The sequence below is a fragment of the Vanacampus margaritifer genome, chromosome 6, assembly GCF_051991255.1.
Source record: "Vanacampus margaritifer isolate UIUO_Vmar chromosome 6, RoL_Vmar_1.0, whole genome shotgun sequence".
In the NCBI taxonomy this organism is placed as follows: domain Eukaryota; kingdom Metazoa; phylum Chordata; class Actinopteri; order Syngnathiformes; family Syngnathidae; genus Vanacampus; species Vanacampus margaritifer.
Window position 1 is genome coordinate 7,705,743 of NC_135437.1, and position 19,729 is coordinate 7,725,471.

Sequence of the window (19,729 nt, forward strand, 5' to 3'; positions counted from 1 at the left end):
GTCATTTAAACAAAGTTGCCGGTAAGTGAAACTTCTCAAAAATGCCAAGAAAACTACATTTTACATAATGCTTTGTTTCAAATTTCATTGAAATATATAGCGCGCAAAAAAAATAGCTGAAAAGGTTGCAGTACTTCTTTGTAAACATAGAATACATTCTTATTTCATCCAAAGCATGCTTCGCCCCATGGCTTCCCTAGGGTCTGCATTCTGGGTGTGTGCAGTATGTTTAGGCAAAGTCTTAGCCAGAGAAAACAGTGCAGACTGAAGGTCTTTTGAGCCCCTGGATTTTCTATGGGCCTGTAGAAAGGTCAACAAGGGCATGACCATGTAATAAGTTTTGCTAGGACTCTGATACTAAGTAAAAAAATATATATATATAACTAGTGATTTTCTGTTACGTGAAATTCAAGTTAACTCAACTAATACATCAAATCAGGATTAAAAAGGCAGGGTTTTGTAATGTTAGAATACCCGAGGAACAATGTCCCATTTTCCTGTTAACTAACTCCTCTGGAGTAAAATGTGTTTAAAGTTACAAGCATAGGTACAGTTTACGTCTGAGGATATGGTTACAAGGAGCAGTGGAGTCAGTTTGTGTCTGTTAATGAACTAGTGGAAAGCAACATAGCAAAACATTCACACCTCCGCTCCAGGCACTTAACAGTACACAAACCAGCGCTGACTGAACATTAATTAGACATTAGTTGGGAACAATGCTTGACACTCTAGTTTTCCTTTCACCAAATCAAAGCAGTACTCCCCTCTTTTCAGGCTTCAACATCTGTTTGTCTTTGCCTGTGCACTGTTTTGCCCCTGGCTTCATTTCGTTGCTCTGCATTCCTGTAGGCAGGGAAAGACTACATGCTGAGACATGCCATGGCTCCCTGATCATACAGCATGGCTCAAAAAAAAACAAAAACATGGAGTACCGAGCATATGTAAGAGATCTTGTTTGACAAAATTAACTTAAATATAAATGATTACAATTTGTTTTGATGTTGAGAAATTAATCTAGCAACAGAATTTCTGGCATCAGATTCAGTCACACAGCCCGTCAGCACTGGTTTATGAACTGAAGAGATTTAATAAAATAAGGAGACAGGAGATGAGAAATACCAAACTTGTGTCCTGAAGTCCATAACTCAGCATCTCCATGGACCTTGCACAGATATAACACTATCATATCAGCAGGAATAGGGCAGAGTGAAGAGAATAATTAATAGAGATGGATGGAAAATGAAAAAGGAAGAGAGAAACAGGAAATTGTTTAAAACTAGAGTACACTACTTGACTGAAGAGGAGGCGGGAAAGTGAAACAAAGCGTCAGTAAATGAATGGAATGACATTACAGAGGGATGAGGAGAAGCTGTAGAAGTTGCTCAATGTGCGAGTTGTTTCAGCATGTCCCAGACACACTCATTCTTCCTTTCCACATTCCTTAACTGGGTAGAGTCTCACTGTATCTATCCCACAATTCCCCACCTGGGCAGCCTAACACTTATCTGTCAAGTTTAAGAGTATAAACACAGACTGTCATGTAACAAACACAGTAAGTGTCCAAGTTGGTGACCTCTGGAATACAAACTGGCTTTCTCTCGTTTCCCAAATGTTTACAGGTGAGCCAGTATGTGGCTCTGCAGGTCAGAGTGTTAATGAGGTTTTCGCTCCTGACATCGGCAGCATGTCTACAGCAGTGTCAATCCAGTATGGCCATTAAATGGACAGATGACAAGGACAGGAAAAAGACTGATTTAAGCAAAGTAAATAGCTATTTGCCTGTAGTCCAGGGTATACAGTATTCTGACTCTTGCCCAAAATCCGACAGGACAGGTTCCACACAAAGTCAATCCCGTTATTATTCTCCTGATTTTGCCTTTTCACGACCAAGGACGCCCAATTATTTTATAAGATTATCCTATAAGATTATGGTTATGTCTGAGGTGTTTCAAGAGTGGATTTGTCCGCATAATGTATGTAAGAGAAGGACGGAAGTTATGTTATTTACTTAAGGAGAAGGGGTGGGAGTAAATAAGTTTGACTTCTTCTCACTCCTTTTCGAATATTCATTGATTGTTTTCTTTTCTATTGCCTGTTTTCTTTTGATTTGTCTTTTCTTTCGTTGATTATTGTCACTTATTCATGTATTGAAATAATGTTGAAATATTCAAAATAAACATTTTAATTTCAATTTCAAATAATAATAATAATAGGGTCCAAAACGAGAAAATAAATATTAGACATGCTAATATTAAAAATGCTAATATTTATGGCCAAAAATCTTCATGTGTGGTGAAAGCCAATCAAAGAAGTGACCTGATTGATGAAGAGGTAAACAATGCGTTTCCTACCCGTTGTCATTTTTTGTATAAAATGAGTTCCCCAGACGGAAGACAGAATTATCCAAAGCAAGTTGCACTTTAGTGTACTGTAGTAGAAAAGGTTCCCCAAGACAAGCTTCCCAGAAGACAGATAATCCCTAAAAAAAAAGGGGGGGGGGGGGGGGGCAGAACGTAGATTTCCATGGCAAGACTCAATGACCTTGGCACTGAGACTCACACTACCAAACAGAAACCTGAATTGTGCTAATCCATTTTCCTTCCCCAGCTGCTGATAAAGCTCAGAACATTTCTAAACCAAAGCAAAACATTACCTTCAGTTTTCATTTCCAGCTGTTTACAGCAAATGTGCTTGCATAGCATCAGGAATTAATGGTGAGGAACAACCTTGTTCTCACATGATAGACAGTCAGTGACAAATTAGATGTGGGAGCAATGCTGTCACCTGCTGTCACAAATTGGGAGTGTGCACAGTTCTGTAGGTGGAAAAAGCAAGACATATAGCATTAGAATGTAAGAGAGCCAACCAGTAGGAAAAACATTTGAATGAATACACATTCAAAATGCATTGCGCTTCTCTGTCCCACAAAAACAGTACTAACTATTCAATGTGTAGTGAATCTTCAAACATCACAAATTTTTCTTTAATTCCAAAAACAATGTGTAAAGCATAATATAAGAAGACATTTCATCCAATTAATTTGGAATGTCCTGAAAAATAAAATACTTGTGTACTGCCTGCGTAACAGACATCAAACAGGTTGGTAACGCTATCAATTGATAACAGAAACACTGAGAGCTGTAAAGAAACACCCAAAGACAACAGTAAGTGAAATCTCTTCCAACCTTCACAGGGCTGGTATGAAGGTATCACAGTTCACTGCTCGAACTTTGGGAGAAGAAATACATCCAACAAATAGACCAATGAGACCAAGATTAACCTCTACCAAAGTGATAGAAAGGCAAATGTGCTTGTAACCCAAAACACACAAGCTCATATGTAAGTCAGTATGGTGGAGGTAATGGCTTGGGCTTTAATGGCTGTTTCTGGAACAGGCTTAATAATCTTTGTTGATGATGTAACTTATGATGGTAGCAGCAGAATGAATAATGAAGGCTACAATATCATTGTGTCTGTCAATTTACAGAAAATTGCATCCAAACTAATCGGGAGACGCTTCATCATGCAACAAGACAACGACCCAAAACACACTGCCAACACATCAAAGGACTTCATCAGGAAGAAAGAGAGGAAAGTCTTAAGACTGGCCAAGTCATTCACCAAACCTTTACCCAATAGAGTATGCATTTTAGCTCCTGAAGCATGAGAAATAAACACGTCTTGGAAAAGGCTGCAGTAAAGGCCTGGAAAAGCATTTCAAACTAGACAATGTGCAATTTCTGAGAAAAAAAATGTGTGTGAAGGCGGTGAGGGCGAATGAAAAACATGAATTATCTGGAATGATATTGAATGATGTGAAGTACTGTTTAACAAGTGACAGGGAATGATATACAATGAGATAGAAATAGCTGAGCATGTTGAAGTTGAAATGGTTTGAATCAATCAAAAAATTTTCAAGTAGTCGTCAGGTAAACACTGAAAAGTTGAAAGTTGGAACGGTTTGAATCGGTGAATAAATGTAGAAATTGTAGTGGAAAAAACAGAAAGGGGTAAGGTGTTAAGAATCAAGTAGGGTATGAAGTAAGGTTGGAAGAATCAAGTAGGGAATTGACTAATAATCATCCCTAAAGTGAAATGAATAAGTTAAATGATTTGAATATCACTTTGAAATGATGTAAATGTGTAATGTTGAATCTGCCATTAAGAATGAAGGGGGGAAATAAGGGTAGAAAATCAAGAATTGTAGGTAAGGCGTGAATATTTTGAATAAGAAAAATGGAAGCAAGAATGGCATGAAAATTCAGAATATGTTAAAATTGGAATGACAAGATTGGATGAATTATGTGGAAGTAGATATGGCAAAAAATGGGAGGAATAAAAAAAAAAAGGAATAACATATGTGTGATACCACAGCCTTCACACAATGAAGAATCAACAGTTTGGTGAAATCAGTGAGTCGCAGGCTTGATGCAATGGTATTCACTTTAATAATGTATGTTCTGACGCTTTTGCTTTCCTTTTTAAGTCAAGAACAATAAAATAAGTGTCAATGACCATCACAGAGGCCCTTTAACTAAACATTCTCAAAAATGATTTCACTTCATCGTCTTAAATAAGACCACAAGATGGACTAATAAGAAACAAAGGTTGTTGTAGCAAAGTAGAAATTAAAGAAATATGAGAAATAAGGTTGTTAGATTTTGTTCAGTAAATTACTTTTGACTTAATTAACTATTCAAGTAAAGAATCTACTGTTGCACAAGGAGTGTGGCAGAATTATTAAAAAGGGAAATGATCGGGAGGATGTGGCAATTTGATTTCATGAAATCAAAAGAAGGTGCAAAGGTGGTGGGGCTAACTAGCAACACATGCTACAGTTTGCACTGTGTATAGCGAAAGATAGTCATGGAATACAGGATAAAGTAAGGAAGCAAAGAGGAGGTGGCGGCAAAAACATTTGGGGTAACACCCATGTTTGCACAGGAAGTGGTGGAGCATAATTGTACAAGGCATAAGGGCTTGGGGATGAACACAAAGTCTCTTTTCATGGCTTCTGCACGAGAAGGAACAACATTTAGAAAATTATAAAGCAATGCCAGTCTGGATAAAAGGAGGATACCAGTCACTAAACAGTTGCAGCTGAAAATCATGAGACAGTTCATCAGACAGGTTTGTGGATAATTGTGTTTACAGCTGTGCAAGGGTCCCAACGATGCAGCTCATTAACTCCCAAGTGAGGGCATTTATGCATGGAGCTACACCAGAAGGGAATGTTAATACTTGTCGTTTATTCTCAGGCACAACTTGTGCCGATACACAAACATTATGACAGAGGATGTGACTAAAATGTACAGAATTTCCCTTTAACAATGGAAAACTGCCTCAGGAATGGCTGTTTAAGAGACACATTTCACTTGCGTGGTAAATGAGCATGAGATGAAGTCAAGAAGATTAGGCTCACACATGCATGGACAGTAAAATTACAAAGTAATGTAAAAAAACAACAACAAAAAAACAGCCTGTATGACACGCATGGGTGTGGCAGTCAGAAGCTATAAAAAAAGAGCCACCATCAGGCCGGCAGACATGACAATGATTTAAAAAGTACTGACAAGAACCATAGGTGCACAAGTCACATCACATTAGAGTGCTTGTTATGTTTCTAGGGATATTACATAACACAAGTCTGCAGTCTCCCAGGCCCTCAGAGTCACACAGAACCAACATAGCGGGTGATTAAGGATGAAAGGAGAAGTTTGGGGGAGTCCCCATTCCAAAGAAATGGTTGAAATTTCTCACAAAGGTAAATACGAGAATTGATATTGTTCTTTCAACCGGAGTGACAACCTTTCTTGCTAAAATAGAACTAAGAAACCTTTCTTGGCTAATGCTTATTAGGAATACAAACACTCAGGTTTCTGATACCTAAGATTGCATTTTTTAAATGCATACACATTAAACGGCGACATTAAAATTAGTACAATGAACTACCAGTGTTATTGAATGCTAAAACTCTAACAAATGTTACAGACTGACGTAAATTGTTGCATTTACAGGTGTTTCTGACATGACCGAACTGGAAAAAACATTCTAAATATGCTATGTTTTTAGTAAAACATGGTTGGTAATTACGAGTGGAAGATGCTCACTGATACTTTTTCCAGTAAACCTTTTCAGATATAAATTGGAAAAGGGTAAATTATTGCATGGTTGCAAACTTGCAACCTTGGGATGTTTTTAGATGTCAACTATTTATCAATGGTAAATGCAAGAGTATATTGTGTGTATGTACCAGTATAATTCAAGTGGTATTTGTGTTTGTCCTGTACAGTCATTGAGTTATGCATTGTAATATTTTGTGGCAAAATTTCCATTCCAGTGAACAGTCACCAGCCACAAATGAAATGATTCAAGAGAAGTGCTGTATGACAAATCTGCCTGTACAAAGATAATGCCAGATATGCAATAACATTTCAAAATATTTTAGTTACCCTATTTAGCAATATCAGAAACACCTCTCAGTATGTCTATAGGCAATTAGTGAATGCCTCTCTGCAGATTAATAGTTCTCTGCTGCTTTTAGATAAAAGTACATAATTTCAGTCTGAACACACTTTCCTTCTCTTTTTCAGATAATTTGGTAGCATCGTGACACAGACTTCCAAGAACACTAATGGACTCTAATGCTGCTACCCGCATATTGTACCAATGTTATCTTAAGGGCCATAGCAGCTGAAAGTCAGAGAGTGCACCTCCCTCTGAACATCCCATCACACATCTGCTGCTCTGCTTATCACAACAACAATTTGGACATTCTCAACCCAGAATAAAACCTGGACAACCTCAAACAAAGCACAGTGATCAATGCGCAAGATAAAAACTAAAAACAATTCCCCCGAAAATTCCTCTTGAAATACTTTCATCTAACCGATGTGAGTGTAGTTCTTGCCCATACTCACAAATAAAAACAAAAACGAATACACGAAAGGTCCGTATGACCAAAGATGACTAGACGAGATATAACCACCTCCTGACTGCAAAGGAAATTCTGCGCCATTGTCTGGGTTTCAACAGGGCTGGAAGGGATTGAGGAATCGGAAGTGGTCACACCCAAAAACGTTTGAACAAAGTGGTGAAGAGCCGGCATGTGACTAAAAGGTGACCAATAGATTAACAATCCAAAAACCAAACAGTGGGAAAATTGAGCCATTAAACACACCCAGAAGTAAGCTCTGGTAATGTACTGTAGGTGTGCAGTTCTATGTGCACAGTATACGACGAGGCACTCTGTTAAGAAGCTACTTTGAAAGAAGGCATTGAAAGTTTAGTTAATGCAGTGAACCCCTGCATGTTCATGCCATGGTTTGGCATTCGCAAATTCACCTATTCTGGGATTTTGATTTGGAACCTATCCCTGCTATCACCTGTTTTTATGTGCAGGCCAAAGCAAGACCAGTATTGCTTTAGCACCACCTGGTGGCCTCTTAGTGTCAATATTTTTTTTTTAAGTGAGTTGAGGAGCTTCATTTACACAAAAGTAGCATGTTGGTGTTAGCCGAAAATGGGAAATTTGCAAATATGTTTTAACTTCGGTAAACAAAAACTTTTTTGGTGCCTTTTTTGTCACATGTTACGGGCAAGCTGACAGCTGAGTCATAAGCTATTGATGGGTTGAAAAGTGAGTTGAATGTGTGTATGTGTCCTTTCAGATATTATTAAGGAAACTTGACAATATGCTGCACACAATGTACTCAACACAACAGGAATATAAAATCATGCAGACAACTTTGGCAACAGCTAAAAACGGTGGCTGTAGTCTACATATGGTGTGTCAATGACTGAAGAAAATGGCTGGATGGAACAGATGCTGTTTAAGTCACAATGGGACATAGAGAGACACAGATACAAAGGAGAAACCAGAAAGGTCAAACCAAGAGATCGCCTTGAAGCAGCATATGGAGTGATGAGAGCCCCTTTCACACTACAATGTCTATGAATTGATGAGATTTCCCAACATTTTGAATCTATCTATTGTTCTTTTACTAAGAAATCACCCACTTACTAATTTATAAGGTCTGTTCACGCATGTTCTCATCGAAGAATTTTAAACACCTGATTGGCTGACTACTAGTTCTGGACCCAGCTAAGCTAGTACAGTGAAATCATCATCTCTAAAAGCTTGACAATGAAGGGAAATGCTTAAATGACAGAATTAGCATTGGGTCCACTCCTAGGCACTAGGGATGGGTAAAATGGTTGATTTGCAAATGATGTCTAAGAAAAATTTGTCTATTGAATTGTCCAATCAATTAAAAAAAAGAAGAAGAAGCATACAGTGGCTTGCGATGGCATACAGTGGCTTGCGATGGCCCCTTGAACATTTGCCACATTTCATGTTTCACACAAAGATATAAAATTTGAATTTTTTGGTGAAGAATCATCACCAAGTGGTACACAATCGGGAAGTGGAACAAAATTCATAATATTCTAACTTTTTAAATGTTTTTTAAGAAAATTTTGTGATGGTAACTGCACTGAATAATTCAGTCTTTATAAAATATTCCATACCCATTTATTCCGAGTATTTTGGAAGGAGTGTAATGACAATGGAGAGACATTATTCTTACTGTATGTTGTAATTTTACAAAATTCAATTCTGAATAGTCATGTATATGTATAAAACAAATACTGTAGTGTATTGCTGGAATTTCTCACAGCAGCATTAGCTGACAGTTTCCACAGATTGCAGGACTGATGATTTATCTATCGCGAGTAAATAAAATATCTAGTTGAGTAATATGTTACTGGACACTGTTACTGAACTGTCTTGCCTCCAGAATTAGCAAATAATCAGCCAGTGGCTGTGGCGGTGGTTTGAAATTCCTCACCAGCATGCTGGTTATGTCATGCTGAAACACTGGGGGAGAATAATAATTGAGTGGATGTTAATGCCATTATCAAAGTACAGTGAGTGTCTTATGTCCAATGTATCTGTTCTGCTTGGAATTCAATTTTAATAAATGTATCATCTTGAACATGCTTGTGTCAGCATTGAACAACAATTGCCCCCCCTACTGCAGGATCATCGCAGCTGGTGTAGGAAGTAACATTTGTGTTGCTCATTTCTTTAAAAATTACATCCAACTGTGATGTTGAAATGTGGACTCCTCTTGTTTTTCTTGTTGTCCTCTTCAGTTTATCCAGTAACAGTACCAAAATGGACGATTGTGAAAACATATGAGGCTGGCATTGCTGCCTAAGGCACTGCAGCACAGAGGAAAATTACACCGTTGTGCAAGAAAATGTGTGGCGGACACACCTACTCAATACCACCTTCTCCAGTCTGTTAGGCTGCACTACACCACCCTTTCCTTTCACTCTCCTGGGACAACCTCAGTAAACACAGAATGAGGCGCCTAAACGCTTCCTGTCTCCCTTGAAATGGCCCTCTTGTTCCAAGAGGGAGCAGAGAGGGTGTGGGCTGCTCCAGCAATTTTAACACCCACTTCACCTGACATTTTAGTGGTGCTTTCATGCTCAAAGGCCACATACATACAGTACATACATTTTCTCACAGTTCAATTCATTTCCTTTGATATGTCTGGTAAGCAAGACACGTTGAATGAAACATATTTGCTACCTTCACACAACCAATAGTGCATAAAACAAACAATGAAATAGTACAAAAGGAGCACCAAAGAGGATAGCTGCTAGCTGGCACAACCATGGCCGTTGTCACTTTGGCTAATATTAATGCTATGCTACTGTATACAGCTGTGTCTCATTAATACGAAAAATAGTTGTGCGTGCCTATAAAGCAACGGGACACATGCAAATCGTCACACATGCCAACTAAACCGTTTTTCAAAAGACGCTCCACCCCAAGCGTATATGTGTGCATGCCAACTCCCACAGTGGCGAGCAAGGTGACGTGACGAGAAGAAATGAAGCAGCCCAAATACAAACACACATGAAAATGACAACATGGAGTCCGGGAAAAACTATCAAGTTCATTTTATTTATCGAATGATAAGGATAAAGTAAATTATCGAGACAGGCCATTAAAACATATAACATATCCGTTCTGTCATTATATCCAAGGTGGATGAAAACTAAAGCTAAATGGAGAGTTGAGGTTAGTCAGTGCAAGGTCATCACTTTCTGCTTCTCATGAGCCAGCAAGATGAAGCTGCTGCTGAATGCAAGCAAATACTGTGAAAGTGTTATGCAACTGTCCTTGTGTGAGGTCGGCACTCTGCAGTGAAAAGACAACGGGTGAAAGTAAAGCGGACAGCCAGTGACACTGACAGACCTTCTTAATGCGCACTGTCATTCTACTTGAGTTAATAGCATTGTATTACTGTGCTGTTTAGCAAAGCATTCCTTACATTTATTTGGGCTTGTGGTAGGTCAGAGTGTGGAGAAGGTCATTCCAATCTATGCCTAAAAAAAAGCATGATTAAAATGAGCGCATCAAACACCTTTGACAAAATCTTGTAGATGGACGTAATGCCCATATTTTTGTTCAGTTCATTCAAGAAATAAACTTTTGTGGAAAGCTGGTCCAATGCAAGTTAAATTAAATGCTCAAAGTGTGTAAGCATGAAACTCAATTGGTTGATTATGAACCGCATGCCCCAATTGTCTGGGTGGAACATGATAAGCAGACAAGGAAATAGGGTAAACACAGAACAAACTATGAATGTATCCAGGTCCGTTTGAGGCTCATGAATGGAGACTGAGTGTGATACACTGATAACCTACTCTACTATTCTACTAGAATAGATAGAATATTCTATTCTACTCTAGACATGAAAAAATACCAACACAGCCATTGAAAACAAACTTGCTGATGTTATGTGAAATCTGTCTCACAGTATAGTAAGAAAGAAAAATGGAATAATGCATCAACATACTGTGCAAGATGCTTAATATTCATCTTTAACTAGATGCCTCAAGACTATTTAAAAAACAACCCTGTGAGAGTGACAAGGGATTACAGGGATTCTATGATTAGCTTTACAGGCAAGCCCAAAAGGTCGAACACTGGCAAGTTCACTTAAGCTTCACTTTATTAAATGCGGAACTTAATCAGCAAGCGAGAAAAAAAAACAACTTCTGCTCTGTCTCTTTTTAAAAGGGGTGGGGGTACAAGACAAGTGAAGTTTAAAAAATATGAAGGCTAAAATACTAAAAATCAGCATAATTTCTTTTGGTGTTTCAGCCATGCATTCTTATTTTTGTTTTTCAGTTACAGACAAACATTTTCATTTCAGTGCAATAACGCTGTTTTCGTCTGTATGGAACATTGGTGCATTACACTATCACTACTTGGAGCCTACACATTCTGCAGTGGAAATACAAGCCAGAACAAGATTTACAGTTCCAAACTTTCTTGGCGAGCAGAACCGAGTCTCACTTGGTGGTGGATACTGGATATGTAGCTTTACGTGAAATTGAGTCAATATTTAGCCAACTGTTGAAAGTATTGTCTCAATTGTAAGCCTTTCTTAGTCCAAACCAGACTGCCCAAATCCTGAATGAAGGCTGAAAACTAAGGGTGTATTCAGACCTGCACTGTTCGGACCGCTTTAAACGGACCAGAGTTCGTTTCCCACGCTGATATTGATCCGGGCCTTTTGTGCAGGTCTGAATGCACACAAACAAATCCTGGTGCGGATCAAACAAGTGGACCGAGACCCACTTTGAGGTGGTCTCGGTCCTCTTCCAAACGCACTCGGTACGGGTCGCTTCGCAGTCTGAATACAAACCACGGCTGATCCGCTCCAACAGCAGGACATATGCGCCTTTTTGGGCTTAACAAGCCACCGTAGCCAAGCATCGTGGGGGGGAATATTGCCCGGTAGTGAATATTGTGCTAGATTCATTCATAATCATCCATATTCTGTTTAGCCACTGTGTTGTCAGCATGTCGTGGTGGGCACGCGAAGTGCAACTACTCATCCGGTTACTGCACGCAATAAACGACGCGTTCCAAAATTAGAAACAGCGTTGCGGAACCTCCGTTGAATGATCTGCCAGTGACGCTCGCAAATATCTTGCATCTAATAACGCCACAAATATGTGGGGCATATGCAGCACGTCGGAATTTCCTGTTTTCCTCTATTTCCGGGTTTGGTTATGCATTCGGCCCTTGTCATTTTTGTCCAATGGGAGCACAGATCATCACGCGGTCGACGTGATTACGCAATATAGTCCACTTGCAAAAAGCACATTGTGAATATAAACCGCACCAAACGAAAAAAATAAAGTTCGCTTTTGGTCCGGAACAAACAAGCGGACTAAAGGACTTTTCTGGTCTGAATACACCCTAAGGTAAAATGATGTTGTTGTTTGTTTGTTTTCACACTATGGCAGACTGTGGTTGAACGGAGCACTGGCAGGCAGCTTGTAGTCCGCACAACACCACTGTTGAAAGCTTCAGGTCAATGAGGACCCGTTTTAGTGGATACACATCAGAAAACAAACAAATCATGCCACATAAAGTCATGGTGACATTATTTAATTGGCTAATGGAGGTGGAATTGAGAGACAAACATGCTAAAAATAGACTTCACAGCCCATTTTGGCTAAATGAGGCTTGGAGCACAGACGTCACAAGTCAGGTTCCTCCCTCACCTTCGTCACGAAGGAGGCAAAACACACTTGGGGAACAAACCCTCTCTTTTACTGGACGTCTGTGTGTTTCTTTCATTAAGGGCTACAGTACAGGGCACATGGACAAACAAACAAACGCACTCTATACACTTACTCAAACGTATTTTAAAAGTTGTATTAGGTCAAATGAAAAAGTTGCAAATCAACATGATGCCTAATCTAACCTAGCTGTGGTGTTATGTGCGCTACAATTTTACCATTGCCAAAAATCTCCTTAGAGAACTAGCACGTTATTTTTTGACTTTTTACAGCAGTTATGGCCTGTGACTGGCTCACCCCAGAACCACAAGAGAGGGGAACCAGATGTGCTGAATGCCAACAAGCCAAACCTAAATCATCTACCCTAACAAGTTAGACCAGTGGTCACATGAGAGAGTACCAACATGTAGGTCTGTTTTAAAAACAAATGGGACTGCTTCCAAAACAAGTACCTTTATCAAAAGATGGCTAGGATGTGAGTGAGTGAGTGAGTGAGTGAGTGAGTGAGTGAGTGAGTGAGTGAGTGAGTGAAAGAGAAGTCAGGTTTCCATCCAATTGTTTCAAACTGGTTAAGCGAGTTTACTGAAAATGCGCAAAATGGACATGCGACTTATGCCCGTTTCCATCTGTTCTTCTTTTGCGAATATTGAGAGGGGACTCTGCCGCTGTGGGTGACAGTATACACCATAGAGATGTGATCCACCAGTAATTTAAAAGAAGAAGAAGACCAGGTAGCGATTGCTCCATGCGATGACGTCGTGTGAGTTTTCTTTTGTAATTCTTGATATACCGTAATTCTTGATATACCGTAGCGTTTCTTTGCTGTTTTCCATCTAAAATAGCATTAATATTCGCTACTTTAAATAATTCAAAAAGATTTCTGTTTCGTCATCCTCCCAAACATACCTTACTTTATCGTCCGACATTGCTTTGGGACTACAAACGTGTGACGTAATATCTGGTCAAAACTTGCGACGTGAATCTGGTCTTGCCAGCGGTTATTCGCAAAACCTGTTTCCATCGACAAAATTAGCATTTTCCTTTTTTCGATATGCTTTAAAATCCACCCCCTCTAAGCGTACATTTTTTGGGGGGTGAATTTTGGGCCCTTTTTCGAATTTCTAGCGTTTCCATTCAGTTTTATTTTTGCATTTCTTGAAAATTTTAATAAAAATGGGTGGATGGAAACCCAATAAGAGAGAGAGAGAGGTGGGAGAGCAAGAGCGAGGAGAGGAGAGAGAGCGAGGAGAGAGCGGAGGGGAGAGAAAGAGCAAAGTCTGATTAAGTTCAATGCTGCTCAAACAACAAATGGAGAAACAGGAAACGCATCCTTGAGGGGACACTATGTCCAAACAAACACTGAATGCAGCCAAGAGGCACACAGGGAGGCAAAGTTTGGAAAACCTGGCAAGGCCAGCATGCCATTAGCAAAGTAGCCTTTGCTTAGTTAAAAAAAACAAAAAAAAACCAGTGATGGTTAATATTCTGTGTTAGTTACAGTATAGCAGGCAAAGTGTGAGCACTGGTGGCCTCACCTCAACCTACCTCCCCCCCATGTAGGTGTCACGATGCCTTGCTCTGGCTCCAACAAAACCTCTGCCTGCTACAGCTGCACTGACCTCAAATGTCACCTCCACAAACCAAAGCACAATAACAGTGGATCATCGAAGGAGGGGGAGGTAATCAGATATAAAACTAAAAATAAATCTGATAATTTAAAGACAGAGAATCCTAAAAAGTCAACTCTACCACCTGCAACTAAAGTAACGAGACAGGAGAAGAAGTAGCCACTTGGTTAATTACCTATAGAAGAAGCAATCGCAGCACACCAAAACACCCATCCAGGCGGCGGTGAAGCAGAACCGGGTCGGACGCTTCGTCGTTTCCCACCTGCCCGTCTGCACTCGTGGCTACAGGTGCAGCAGGGTGAAAACGTCCAGCCTAGCACCTTGTGTAATCATAAGGTGAGACAAACAACCTTTGACTTTCGCACAGGACAGACGAATGCAGGACCAATCCGTGTGTCCACAAAACGGAGCCGGAGAGATGCACTTTGGCAAACTCCATTCACAAAAACCTGACAATTTTCAGAGAGCAGGTTACTCATTCTTTCTGACGTCCGTCTGCAACTGACTGCCTCTTTCACAGTCTCGCACTCGCTCTCCTTAGCGAACAACTCTCTCACTCTCTCTCCCCCCTGCTCACTTGCTGGCTCCCACCTAAAAAAAACGGGAAGATTAGCTTGGCAAACATAGTCCCGTAAACAAGTGCAGAGGGCTGGGCAGCACAGGGTGGACTGCAGGAGAACGATAAATAGAAGGAAAGAAAAAGGAAGGAGGTAGAGATAGAGATAGCTAGACAGCGAGTATAGGGAGTCAACTAACCCCAGAGGCAGCAATTTCAGTGATCTGTTTACTGTACATGTACAGTATTTATACCCAAAACGACCTCCATACATTGGCTAAGTATATGCGTCATTATCCAAAATATTAAAAAACCAGGTCTTACCAGTGCAACCCGGTTAAACAAATATTCATGCAAGCATACAATCAGGGTGACTTTTCATTCTTACAAATGATGCAGTGGAACCGAATGGGAGGGGCTAGCGCTGTGACGAGCCCCCAGGAAGCGAGCCAATCCGTGTAGAGTGCTCTAGAGACAAGTTAGATGAAGGGCACCATGCATGCATATCACTCGCTTTTATTTACTTGCTGGGGGGGCACACAAACAAATGCCCAAATACACTCAAGACTCAACTGTGTGCGTGTGACAGTAATCAAAGTGTTGACACTGCCAACAGCACGGATTAACAGAGTGACAGAGGTGACTGACACGACTGAATGCTGACGCTTAAACACAAACATAGATTTGTGCTCTGGATGTTTGAAACAACACTCTTTTGCAATCAAAGACAAAACCGCAGCAGCCCAGCAAAGCACTTATACATCTAATGATGTCATTGCTCCACCTCCTCCTCAGAGGCCTGTCGCTAGAAGCTGCGGTTAAAGAGACCTCCTCTTTTGCCGCGTAATTACATCATCACTCACCTGCAGACAAAGATATGTAGGCTTATGTCTTAGTGCAAGAATCATCATTTTTAGACAGAGAATCTTGGGAAAATTCCAAATGCTAGGGTTAAATAGATTCAATAAAAGGTGAAATAATCTAGTTCAAGGGTGAACTCAAAAGGCATTGTTTTCAATTTTGTGTGTGCTGATACGGGTGTTGGGAATTCATGGATTTTGTGGATGTAAAAGGCAGGATGTGGGTTTTGTGTGTGTAATGCCCAGCGGAAGGCCATGTGCCCAATAACAAGGCAAAAGAGGAAAAGGAGTGCCTGAGAGCGAGGAGTCAAACTGCCATTAAACGAACTGTCACTTTCAAAAAAAAAAAAAGAGCAGGTTCTTGTAGGTTCTTGTGTCTGTACTTCCCATGACTTTTGGACCCATTCACTTGATTCAGTCAAACAATAAAAGCATGAAATCTGCACTGAAATTACAACAAAGGCAAGAAAACTTATTTTTCAAAGAGATTCTAACTTTGGGCAAAAGACAAGAACGTAACAAGACTAAACCAAAACATCAAATGCATGACCCTGCGCAGAAACAACATACAGTATACATGTAGGCAATGATTGTCATGGCAGAGAAAAGTGGGATGGGGTGGAGGGGGAAGAGACCTGTCACACCAAGCACATACAACGTTGCTAGGTGATGGGTCCACGAGTAGGAGCATTTCCCTGCAGGGGGAAAAAAAAAAAGGAGGGGGGGTGTTGAAGATGGAAGCCAATGTGAGAAAGGACATGAAGACAAGGGACAGAGCCCACCAGTTCTGAAACATGGACAAACACGTTTTGTCAAAAATGAAGAACGTGGACATCGGGGGGGGGGGGGGTGGGGGTATGTGTATTAGAAACAATTTAATCAGACATGGGCAGTGGTAGGCACTACACACACAAAATAGCGTAGCTTTTAAAAATACAGTAGCAGTACCCCATAAATAAGACACCATATGCCATTGTGTCTATACGTTCTACTAGGCATAGGCCATTGCCGGTTTGATGGGCTACTGTGGTTTTATAAAGTCAAGGTTTCAATAACAGTAACCAAAACAAGAAAAGAAATGATCACAAAAAAACGGTGCCAACATGGCCACAGGTCTGTAGCTCACCAGTGATGGGACATTGTGATTTACAGATGAGTTAAAACAGAAGAACAATGTCAACATTTATTTACTTCAACTCAACATGGTACACATTTTTTAAAGTAACAAATATTCGAGAATTTGTTTTAAATTAGACTGAGTACAATAGGGGGGGGGGGGGAATGCTGCTTTTATTTGCACACATATTTAAAAAAGTTCATTTTAGAGCTGTAATTTTAATACTTTGATAGGGCAAATTTTTTGCTCAGTTATCATCTTCATGCCTACGTCCCACATACATTATAAGAATCTATATAATACAGAGCAACAATAACACCATAAAGTAGCTAAATAGAAAAATGATTTATGGCAGGAAGATCTAATAAACATCCCCCGCCCACATCCATCTATCTTCCTCCCCATATAACTCGTGACACCTGAAGTTGCTTTGCGCACAGCATCATCGTAGTAACTTACCTATTTAAAGTGTACGAGCCGTTTCTTTTAAACCTCATCCTGGACGACAGGAAGCGGATAAAGAAATCCAGAATGGTTCGATGTCGGAGCGTTTAGGCGGCGCCTCGAAAGCAGCAAAACTCGAGCCACTGCTGTTGTGGACGGCTGCACAGCACACAGACGCGGAACAATACAGAGTTGCTCGCTGCTCAACACCTTTCCGACTAGTTCTATCCACACACTGCTCCTTTTCCCCCACCCTCCTCCTCCTCCTCCGTGCAATTTCCGCGGGGCAGTCTGGATTCCAAACACAAAGCGTTCGTATCGGTGACATGCGCGCGGTCTGCTGCAGTGGGGTTCGGATCAAGACAAATGGGCCGATGTTAAAAGCGACAGTGTGCTCAGGGGCAGAGGCGTCTTTGTCTGCAGCCTCGCTCAACAGTCACACGATCGTCATCTCAGCCTGCCATGAAAAACACCAACTCCACAACTATGTGCACAAACTACACTGACACCATGACGTCACCACGATGTCTTTGTGGTGGTTGGGGGGGCAATCACTTTCGATGAATGACTTCCCCATTCGCTCGAAGCTCTCGTGTCCTTTGGCTGTGTATATATTTACACGAATACAGAAACTAGTCCCTAGCATAGCTCTTGTACAAGCTTCAAGATGGAGGCAGATCTGAAGCCAATAATAGGACTACTAATGCCATTTAAGTACTGTACTCTTGACAATCACGCATGTGCTAATGTGTGTGCGTGTGTGTGATTTATATATTTACAGTGAGAATATTGCAGAATCTACAATGTAAAAATCTATCTACAATGTAGATCATCAATATTGAAATAAGAAATTACCCAAAAGATGCTGTTGCCTATCTCAAATAGCAAAGACAGAAACAAACTGAGAGGTAAACATCCATCTTGCCATCCTTCCATTTTTTTATACCACATAACCTGTTCAGGGTCTCGAGGAGCTGGAGTCTATTCAAGCTGACTTTTGGCAAATGCAGGCCAAACCCAGCTATGGCTGCTGGTCAACAACAGGGGTGCAAAAGTAAGATTTGATAGTTTTGCCCTTTATATCATTTGATAGCCCTTCATGGCCTGTTAAGTATGGGGTTTAAGGGTTACCACTTAAGTTCTCATGAGGCAGGACGACATCAGTTCGAGTTTCTATAATGTCCACCATTCAAAAGCTGGTTGGTTGGGGGGAAAAAAGAACACAAAACTTTTGCTTGTGTAAGTTTAACTAGTAAGTAAGGAACTGGAGGATCCAGTGGCAGGCGGTCTATTTTGTACCTGGGCCTCCAGTGGGGACTTGGGTGATCTAATCAAACTCTTAATACCACCATTACCACATTGCAATATAATATACAAGAACACAGTATTATATAACTATGGGTGGCTTTACAGAGAGACGGCGGCATTTCACACATTTAAAAATAAATGCCATTACTATTAAAGCAAAAAAACACAGTTAAATATTTATCTTCCATGACATCAACTCCAAACCTATACACTGCAGTATAGCAGTTCACAATGAATGAATGTTCATCTAATAAAATAAAATAAAGCAAACATAAAAACTAAAAGACAAAATACATTGTACACTCAATAGAGATGTATTTTATTTATCGACAAAATCACATCCTCTGTTGGTAGTTGTGTTGGGTAGTCAGACAGGCTATTTGTTGCTGCTCTGGACGTGCTGAATAACTCCTTTTATAATGGGTTGAAACAAACCAGCTACAGTGTTTCCTATAACCTTACAAAGTCCAGTTTTTCTTGAAAAGTGTACCTGGAAAACAATTTTTTTTTAAACAGCCGCCATTCGTCCTCTCCTGTTCAGCGAACTGTGTATAATCCCAATTGAGTAGCTCTGATCAGCCTATCTAAGGACAAAAATATATATAAAAAAATGCTACGATTGAAGCACAAAAATGAAGAATCCAGGCAAATGTCTTTCAAAGCAGTCAGCATGACCTCATATGATTCCGGTACAGTGTGCGTGTCTGGGTCTGTGCATGTGCAATTCCTAAACATCGACAAAGTGCTGGTCAATTTTATTTTATTACTTTAAGAGCAGCAACCTGGCAGCAGAACTGAGTCATACTGCTGCTCCTCTGTCAGTCACTACAGTTACACCGCACTGAAGGGAGGAAACAAGGAGAATGATGGGTAATTGAGGATGAGAAGACTCTGGAGTGTACAAGAGACTCTTGTATGTGGCTTGGACTCTACATAAAGAGGATGGAAACTGAAGACCACAAAGGCTTGTTTTTAATTGATGCCTTATACGCCCCTTCGTCCTACTCAGCTTGTTTGTATGTACAGTATTCGTAATCCTTGCTTTCATTCCTCTTTTTGCAGCCCTTCCATCACGCCAATTTGATCTTCTTATATTCCAAACCATCCTATCCAGCACATCCCCCTTGTGCATATACCTCCCTCCCAACTTGAGCCCCTTTTGCTCCCCTCTACTGTATTCCCTTCAAGCCCAATGCCT

At 40.4% G+C, this 19,729-nt stretch overlaps 1 protein-coding gene across 3 annotated transcripts in view; it reads right to left on the reverse strand.

The window, feature by feature from the left end:
• The window catches only part of mob2a (MOB kinase activator 2a), a 71,453-nt gene that overhangs the window by 29,832 nt on the left and 21,892 nt on the right, over positions 1 to 19,729 (reverse strand). The window contains exon 1 of one of the 3 annotated variants that reach the window (XM_077568227.1): positions 17,239 to 17,484. The exons of 1 other annotated variant lie outside the window; for it this stretch is intronic. In XM_077568227.1, coding sequence (XP_077424353.1) covers positions 17,239 to 17,276 — 38 coding nt within the window. In that variant the 5' untranslated portion in view covers positions 17,277 to 17,484. Of the gene's footprint in view, positions 1 to 14,421; positions 14,840 to 17,238; positions 17,485 to 19,729 lie in introns of those variants that run through there. One more of the 3 variants, XM_077568228.1, reaches the window with a different exon arrangement.